This window comes from Ceratosolen solmsi, unplaced genomic scaffold (assembly GCF_000503995.2).
Source record: "Ceratosolen solmsi marchali unplaced genomic scaffold, CerSol_1.0 scaffold6, whole genome shotgun sequence".
Classification (NCBI taxonomy): Eukaryota; Metazoa; Arthropoda; class Insecta; order Hymenoptera; family Agaonidae; genus Ceratosolen; species Ceratosolen solmsi.
The window spans coordinates 681924-691834 of NW_011948414.1; the positions used below are offsets into that span (position 1 = coordinate 681924).

The window sequence follows — 9911 nt, forward strand, 5'->3', positions numbered from 1 at the left end:
GAATACAGCCTCGAATGGGACTAAAAATTATTATTGTCTATTATTTTTCTCTCTTCAATATCTTCAGTTTATTATAAGCAAATAAAATTAATGAGTGAAAGAGAGAGAGAGGGAGAGGGAGAGAGAGAGAGAGAGAGAGAGAGAGCGCGCAAGCGAAAGAATGAGAATAGCAGGAAGAAAGCGTGGTAGGGGTCGAAAGAAAGATAGAGAGAAGGAGAGAGAGAGAGAGAGAGAGAGAGAGAGACAGAAACTGACCGACAACAGTAGGCAAACACACGAACAGCTGTATTATATAGAAACCAAGTTATCGCGGAAAAAGATCTTCGTTGCGGATGTGAGGGGTGCAATGATTTGTTTGTGCGCGCGTGCACTCTAATCGCATACACGTAAAAGAGAGTAAAGAGACGAGATTATTGGAGGTTGCAATGTTAGAGACAGTCTTTTGATCATCTTTTATTATATGTATTCTTATTGTTTGAATAATTTTTAATGTAAAAGATGCACGTTCAAGTCAATATGCATATGCAGGCATGCATACGCATATATGAGAATATGTATTATACACATATATATTTATATATGCAAGCGCGCATGTTCACGTGCACATAAACAATTGTATGCATACGTAAATATATATATATATATATATATATATATGTTTTCATGCACATGCGTACACACATACGCATAGATATATTTATATATATATATATATATATATATATATATATATGTATATAGATATGTATATGCATGCGTGCGTGTGTACGCGTTCGTGCGTGTGTGCTTACGTGTGTACGTTTGTTTGAGCATGCGTTGGTATATATTTATTATTATTATTATTATATATATACACGCGACACAAAACATATACAGTGCGCACGGAATATGGCTGCCAACGAGCATCAGCAGAAAGTGAGTAGCTCCGTTTTTACACTGTCTTTTTCTGCATAACTATCATTTTCCAAGTCAAGTCAAATAACTTAAATGTAACAATTAGATTCGATGATGTTTCATGATTTCATCCCTGTACATTGTAGATCAATGTTTTTTACAGTACTTCGTTGCTTCCGACTCTTTTTATTAATTCATATATTATAAAAATAATTTAAGGGCTAAATTTTCTTATTCTGTCCCTCTGACTTTTCCTTATGGGCTATGGAGGTGGATTAGTGCTTGTCATTCTATATTCTTATTCAAAACCAAGGTCATTTATATGAAGAGTGAAAATATGGCTTTGTTCGACTCTCCGTACTTTCGATTTCGTATTCCTATAGGTGTATACACAAGATTGTCAGCCTTTTAATTATGTGACGACGGTATCGTGTTTACATCGGGGTGAGAGAGAGAGAGAGAGAGAGAGAGAGAGAGAGAGAGAGAGATAAACAGCTGTCAAAGTGACAATTGGCAGATTCACAAGAAAAGTACGCAAATTCATTCGTAGCCATCATTGGTCTGCTGTTCTTTTCTTTATTTCTCTAGTCTTTTTCATTCTTATTTTAAGGACGTTTCGTTTTGACGTTTTTTTTTCGGCAGTAGAGTGAGCAAACGTACGTTTTTCACTCTCCGTCTCTGTCTCTTTTCTGTCTCTTGTACGATCAAAATGGTTTCTTCGCCCCCTTCTCGACTGCATATATATATATATATATATATATATATATATATATATATTGCGACACTTTTCGTAACGAGATTTTCCCTTTAAAAATACTAATTTTCGTTTTGGTAAGACAATTTATGTCGACCCGAGTTTTTGGCCATTTTAGCTGCATTTTCAACAATAACATTTATCTTGTCTTACAAATGCGAATACATCGCGCGTATAAGATAAAATATGCATATAGTTAATATTTTCCTTAATTTTTTCTTTTATTAAAGACTTTAATAACGGGAATATTTATGATTGGCGTTGATATTTGACTATTTAGAAACGGTTACATTAGTTAACCGTTGTTTCAGTTCAACAGCGTTTTTGTTGACTTCTTGCTTGTGCAAGTCATTTTTTAAATTTTTTCTGATAGAATCTGATTCGGATTTTTTTTTTTTTTTTTTTTTTTTTTTTATACGATTCTTTACAAGCGACATATAAAGATGAAATTGCTTTTGTACGAAAAGCATATATGATTAGTCTATATTTAAATATAAAAGATTGACTTTTATAGATCCACCGAGACTTCTGTAGTCTGTTAATATATTCCGTTAAAGACTGGCGAATTTTCTCTCGATAAAATAAATAATAAAATTAATTCGAATATATATTGCTTAGTAATTATTTTGTATTTTCTGAATACATAAAAAGCGAATGTAATTCATCATTATAAATTATTGCCCTTTCTTTTTTCTTTTTCTTTTTTTTTTTCGTTTTCATATTGACGAATAATTAATTCATTAATAAGTACACAAAGGATAGTATTTACAACAGAACTAAATGTCGAATTCAATCAATGTTGAATTATACATGAATTATCTATTAATGACCTATAAAACTTTTAATCATTCTCCATTCTCAATAATTAATTAATCAATTAATTTATGGGGTTATATTTTTTTTCAATGAATAAATCAGATAAATAATATCTCGTTTATGTCTGATATTGGCTTGAGTTGAAAATTCTTAACTGATAAAAGATTTTTTGGCAATGCTACTTATTTGAAAAATAATGACATCATTGTATTATTCGTCTCTAAATATAACAAAAAGCAGCCTAACTCCCATAGAATAAAATCTAATTATAATGTGGCGAGATTTATGATCTGTATAAGTGGAAGTGGACTGAACTTTTGTTTTCTATACTGATAAGCTAATAATTATGCTCATTCTAAAATTGCTTTATTTAGATATTTATGAAAATAAAAATTTATTTATTAAAATTATTTCCAACATAAAAGTCTTTATCAGTATTTGAAATAATAGTCATAGTTCTTTATTATTCCATTTCCTTTTATAGTCTTTTATTATTCTATTTACTATACGCTAAACAATAAAAATTAAATATTTGATTGAATCATATTAATAAATATTAATTGTAAATGTTAATATTTAAAAAGTAATACTACTTTTAATATTGATAATATTATTTATTAGGTATGAGTAAATCTGATCCTCTAATTAAAAACTCTAACAATAAGATGATGATGTACTATATTACTGTCCATTCTAATTATTAAATATGAAATCTTCATTTATACAATGAAAATTCTATGTGTGTTGTTATCTCAAACTGTTTGTGAAATTCAATACAGGAAGAGGAGGATGGGCACGAACCTGCTCATCATGCAAGGAGGCCCATGAACGCTTTCCTTATTTTTTGCAAACGACATCGAGCTTCCGTACGTTCTGGCTTTCCTCATCTAGAAAATCGAGCAGTTACAAGAGTTCTTGGCGAATGGTGGGCAATGCTTTCGACAGAACAAAAGTGTGCATATACAAATTTGGCTCAGGAGGTATTAAAAATATATTTACAATTTTAATCATAAAATTTAAATATAAACATGGTAGTTTAAATCACTTTCATATTTTTAATTATGTATATAATACCGAAGCTATCGAATATAAAGTTTATCAAGTATATCGTTAGTTTTCAATGCCATAACAATTTCATTTCAGATATATTATTCCTTTTTATTTTTAAATAAATAATACTTTATAAATATGATTTTACCTACTTATTCGTTTATATAATAATTACTAATTTATTAGCTTGAAATATTACCCTGGCTCATTAATATACAGATAACCTAGTATAATCATAGATGAGACATAATATAAGAAATTATACAATATATTTAGCATTATGTTAATATTATATATATTTCTAGAAACATTGTACAATCATAATTTTTAATAACTTTTCATGTCCATTAATTTCTTTATTCGCTATTGCTTTTCAGTACAAAGATGCATTTTTAAATGCTAATCCAGATTTTAAATGGTATAAATTACCAGCTCCTCCCCTTCGTACATTAAATACAAGGCCAACTAATAAAAAGTCAGACTCTGCACAATGTGATGGTAGCTCCGATATTATGAAAAGTGATTATCTGTCTGCGGATTTAGCTAAATTAGATGAAGATTCTATACAACCCGGAAAACTAGCAGACGAATCTCAAATAGGAGGACTAAGTTCATTATTTACTCCACAAAAAATAAATATTCAAGACTTTCAGTCATCTATTAAAAATCCTGTCTTAGAGAATGTGAATACAGACACTCGTGATGTTCCAAAACCACCTAAGAAACGATATTCTGAATCACCTATTTCAACCGACTCAAAAGAAGATTGCAAAGCTGATTTATTTGGGAATAAAAAGAACAGATCAGAATCAAACAATAATCATCAGATTACGGTAAAGTTTTACAACTACATCTTAAAAAAAGTACTTCGCATAAAAGTTTTTATGGAATATACACTATTTTTCATTGAGTTATTGTTTTTGTATTAATAATATAACTACAAAAATCAATAAGTTGTTAATATAAGTAATTAGAATTTAAATATTTTTCATATTTGAAATGTATGCATATAAAATTATAAAGACAATATTATTTATGCTTATTGATTTTAGAATGTAGAAGATGAACACGATGAAAGTCAGAGTTATATCGATGATTCTTCGGTTGAAGATAATGAATTTCGAGTTGAAAGGACTTGTAAAGGACTACGATACCAAAAGTTTTTAGCTGACCAACTGACTCACCAAGCAAAGCAGCGTCGACTTTCGGGATTACCAAGGTACGCAATTAATTTTTCCAAAACAAAACTTGAATCGTAGAATCATAATAATCTCTGTTTAGCATCGATCAACATAATAGAGAGAGAAGAAATTCTATTTCTTCAAATGTCAGTGAAAAAACAGACTCTTTGAGCAGTGAAGGAACAAGTTCTCGTGGTGACTTGGAACATCTGGTTGAAGGGTATTATAATTTTTCAAAATTATTCACAATAATTTTAATTTGATCATTTTAAACGTATGATAATTTAATAAGTGCTGGTGAAATTTGTCAATTTTTTTTATCTCCTATGTGCTGTATGACTGTTAGTTATATAAGCACGCTACTATTATCAATATAGCACGCCTGCGTAAATTAAATCAATGATTAAATTGTATTTAACAAAATTTTTTACCTTCTATTCTAATTTACTATCTTCGATTTTCTATGTTAAATTAATTTAAGTACCAAATTATCAGTTTATTAAATAGTTTTATTTACTTCATTGTTCATATTTTATGAAGTTTTAAGTAACCCATATTTTTAGCGCCGAAGGCAATTTGGAAGCATCCAAACCTGAAGAAACTGAGACCGAAGGATGCGAAAGACATATTGCATGGATGTCTCGCAAAAGGTTCAAGGCTGAGTAAGTTACTTTGTATATTAATTTAATGCAGTTAAATATAGAAATTAGTAGCTCCATCACATTATTTCACATTTATTTGACACTTATATTAAGAGTATTGCTGTGTTTAGTATTTAAATACTAATCAAAATAGCAAAATTATATTATAGTAGTTTTCAAAGTTTCTAATTGTCACACTATAATTATAATTTATCGTTATTATACTAATGAACTATGTAAGTTATAGGAGTGTTGGTAGTTTATAAAAAATAAAATTATTTTAAATATCTATCTAAGCTATTAAACACATAAATATTTTATTACAATTTAAATAATTCTATATAAGGATTTGCTTCATTATAATTGTCTGATTAAATTTTAACAATTTATGTATGAATTTCTCTTCATGAATGTTTTGTTTGTTTGTTTTTCAATTATAAACCATTTCATTGTAAAATTATATCATGGTATATGCATTTTTCATTTGAAAACGATAATGTTTTAAAAATTAATGCTTTAATAATAAGCTAATTTAAATCCAAATTCGATTGTAAAAAGCTTTATTAATATATTTTTATCATATTGATCTGATTTAGGGATTTTAATCTCGAAAAGAAAATTGAAGCACTACCATCATTAAGTTTAGAAGAGTTTCAAGCTATGAAAAAGCAACAAAGAACAAAAAAAAAGAAAATTATCCAAAAAGTTGGAAGTTCGTTGAAGAAATGTTATAACGAAGATTTTTTGGATCATGAGAGAAATACAGAATCGCAAAAGGAAACGGAAAAATCACTTTTGGTTGGTAGTCAAAAAAGAAAAGCACGAAAACAAAGTATAACGAGAAATACATTGACTGTTGATTCTGCAATTATTAATAAAGACCAAGTACCCAGTAAATGTAAGTGGATTTACTAAAATAACAATCATTTATTATTGATTATTGAAAATTATTTTATGAAATATTTATTGTTTTGTAGCATGGTGCGCATCACCAGATCTCGAAGCTCTGGCTTGCTTAGCAGCAGTCGCCGCCAATCGGACGAAGTTAACCAAGTCGTAAGAAATATTTTAACAATAAATTTATTCGAAGCTCCCAATCTGGTGCTACATTAAGTGTGGGACAGATTTTCATTTTACTATCTCCCCTCTCACCCTATCTCTCTCTCTCTCTCTCCCCCCTCTCCCTCTTCTCTCTCTCTCTCTCCTCTCTTCTTTCTATTTTCTCTCCTCTCTCTCTCTCTCTCTCTCTCTCTCTCTCTCTCTGTTTTCTCTTTATTAACACGCGCGCGCATGTGTGTTTTCCCCTTCATTTCTTTTAAATCTTTTTAGCTAATGTTTGTAAACTTTACTGTTCGTACTCTTATTATAATGCTAGTACTAAATAATTAGTTTTATATATTTAATATTCAATCGATGTTTAAAATAAAGAAAACTGAACTTTCTGATAATTATTACGTAAGTAAAAAAGAAATTGAAAACACACTAAGACTTCCATACAAAGAAAGTAAGCGAGAAACTTTTTCTAGCACTAGTGCACCACTCGTTTCGGTCTGGTGTGTATGTACATAAAAATAATAGGTGCAGTATTATCAATTTTTTTCATTCGTTTATTAGTTCTTTTATTTTGTCAACGAATATACGATTATATAATCAAAATGTGTAGACTTATCTGTCCGCAGATTCGTATGTACGCTAAACCTGTGCCTTGTTCATAAATTCATTTACACACTATTATGTTTCTTTTCCTTATTGTTTTATTAAGAGCCACTCACTGTATTTGAGAAATGAAATATAATTCATTACAATTATGATAGAATATTTGTAGAAGTTCAGTTTATGAATAATATTTCAATGAAATTGAAAATTGATAATTGCTAAGTAATATTATAAATTATTTAAAACTTTGTTTTCCTGAACTATACTTTTCTACTAATATAACATAAGCATTTTATCATGTAATTATCTTTTTAATATTAGCACTTATAGATTATATGTGAAATTGTAATTCGTGTGTTTGAAATTATGAACAATTTACTATTTTTTTTTTTTTTTTTTTTTTTTTTTTAAACAGCTTGCACACGTTGAAGTTAAGGAGTCGTGGATCTTTTTATAAAATAGAATCGTAGATCGGAGCCCTAACGAAATATAACTTAAGTGCTTATAAAACATGAAAAATGTTTTTACAGCATATATGAATGCATATATACGTATGAGTGTATGCATGTATGTATGCATTAATTTTCTTGAATTTATTATATATTTATATATATATATATATATAATATCTGCACGTATACATAAATTTGAGGTGTATTTTATCACTGATATTATACGTGTATACTTGAATCCTAATACATGAAATTTTTAATTTTTGCTATTTATTTAAAAAAAAAATTTTGATTGTTCTTATGAAATAATCGATAGCTTGGCAAAAGGAAATTAAATTAAATCTATTAATTTAATGTAGATTATGGTAAATAACATATTTATTGTATATAGTCAATTTTTTTTTTTTTTTTTTTTTTTTTTTTTTTTTAATTAATTTTTTTTTTTTTTTTTTTTTTTTTTTTAGTTCAATTACATATTTATTTATAAGAGATGAAAAAATTTAAATCAATTAAATATTTAAAAAATTTGTTATTCATAAGTACTTAAATAAATAGCAAAAATTAAAGTATTTTTAATAAAATACGATACTAGATTTGCCTTTGGAATATTTTGGACGATAACTACTTCCGATTGACGATTCTACCGCAGAGAGATGATAGACTCGCGTTGACAAAGCATTAAGGCCACTAATATATAAGTGTAAATGTATATTTATGATATTTATATAGCTTAAATGTATCTAATACAATACATTGTAACAAGAGAAGGAAAATTTGTGTCTGTTATAATCAGAGAATGGCGAAAGTAAGAGACTTGTCTGTGATGATTTTTGGCTAAAGGAATTTTTAATGTTTTATATTTTTCTATATTGACACTGACTCTTTGATTTCGTTGAGCGAAAAGATAAGATTCGATGATATGTCCTTTCATAATGTAAAAGCGTTTAACCAGTTGAGCTTACTAGTTAATTGAATACAAAGAACTTTTCTTTACTTATGTCAACTTTCTTTTACAATTACTAGTAATTATAAAAACTAAAATTCACTATAGCTGAGTTTTTACAGTATAGATTAGTTTAAAAACATTTGATTCATTCCTTAAAATGTAAGAAAAAAAACATAAGAACTTATAAATAAAATGATTTTATATTTCTTACAAAATAAAATTTATTTATGCAATGTAGTTTAAAAAAAATTAATAAATAATAATAATAATAATAATAATAATAATAATAATAATAATAATAGTTATTATTATTTTAACAAAAATTTTAATCTAAGATTAAATTATATAGTATGTCAAAACATCTTTTATTTATTTATTAATTCATAAAGTAATAATAAGAGAATACTGTTTTATTTCGTAAATTTTTATCAATAATAAATGCAATTTGTAGTTTTATACACGAGATAAAAGTTAAAATTCAAAATATTTTGTATAAATAAATGTAATTTTTAAAAGATTTAAGAGAATTATATTTGTTTTGCGAAACAAACAATGTAGTACACATTTAATAAATATTTAGACAATGAGTTATTTTCTAAGTATGTAAATATAAGGATAAAAAGAAAGTAATATTTATAAAAATATGACACAAATAAAGAAAAAATTTCTCTCTCTCTCTCTCTCTCTCTCTCTCTCTCTCTCTCTCTCTCTCTCTCTCTTTTCCATAATGATCAAGTAAGATTTACCACTGGTGTAACTGCTTGCGTTTTCAACTTGTTCAACAGAGATTGTATGCATGTATGTAAATGAGTTATATTTCAAACGTGCCTTGTTGAGATACATCAGGGAGCGACCATTGAGATAATTGAGACTTGAGACAATGATAACTTTGCAAAGATAATTTGCAAATAATACAAATTTTAGCTTCCTGAGTTCATGTCAACTGATAATGAATGTATTTTTGGTGAAAGATTTCTCAGAATTTCTACGACTATTATGACTAATAACACTCGAAGTTAAATAGTAGATTACCTGACCATGATATATTTTATTATATTATTGGAAAGTTTCTTTTGAAATTGTACTGCACAAAGAGTGTATTAGCTTTACAAATAATATGATTTACACAAAAAATAGAATAGAAAAAATTATATATATTATGTGTGTATGTATATGTATGTATATATGTGCTTCTATATATATATATATATATATATATATATATATATATATATGTATAGAAGACACACACATATATATATGTATAGACACACAAGTATATATGTATGTATATAAAAAAATATATACACACATGCTTGTAACATATTGTATAATGTTTATATCAACAATAAAGGTATAATATTTTGATGTAATATGTACTCGTTTTAATAAAACTTTTTGTTTTAACGGGTTACATTAATTTTAATTTTTTTTTATTATTATTATTATTATTATTATTATTTATTTTTTTTTTTTATTATAACTGCAGTGTATTCAGCAATGCACTTTATATTAAATATT

The 9911-nt window shown here is 27.1% G+C and overlaps 1 protein-coding gene across 2 annotated transcripts; it reads left to right on the forward strand.

Moving 5' to 3' along the window:
- The first annotated feature begins 853 nt into the window (after positions 1 to 853).
- On the forward strand, positions 854 to 7523 carry bbx (bobby sox). 2 transcript variants are annotated; one of them, XM_011506559.1, is made up of 9 exons: positions 854 to 915; positions 3244 to 3444; positions 3892 to 4347; positions 4567 to 4733; positions 4796 to 4915; positions 5259 to 5357; positions 5933 to 6234; positions 6314 to 6392; positions 7408 to 7523. In XM_011506559.1, the coding sequence occupies exons 1-9, from the start codon at positions 889 to 891 to the stop codon at positions 7460 to 7462; spliced, it is 1506 nt and encodes a 501-aa protein (XP_011504861.1). In that variant the 5' UTR covers positions 854 to 888; the 3' UTR covers positions 7463 to 7523. The 2 variants fall into 2 exon arrangements, with proteins under 2 accessions (XP_011504861.1, XP_011504862.1); XM_011506560.1 differs by lacking the exon at positions 7408 to 7523 and having other exon boundaries at positions 6314 to 6504.
- Positions 7524 to 9911: the final 2388 nt, after the last annotated feature.

Coding starts and splice junctions, on each gene's coding strand:
- bbx (XM_011506559.1), top strand. CDS start 889: ATGGCTGCCAACGAGCATCAGCAGAAA. Junction 6,235..6,313: donor AGACCAAGTACCCAGTAAAT/GTAAGTGGATTT, acceptor ATTGTTTTGTAG/CATGGTGCGCATCACCAGAT. Junction 6,393..7,407: donor CGGACGAAGTTAACCAAGTC/GTAAGAAATATT, acceptor TTTTTTAAACAG/CTTGCACACGTTGAAGTTAA.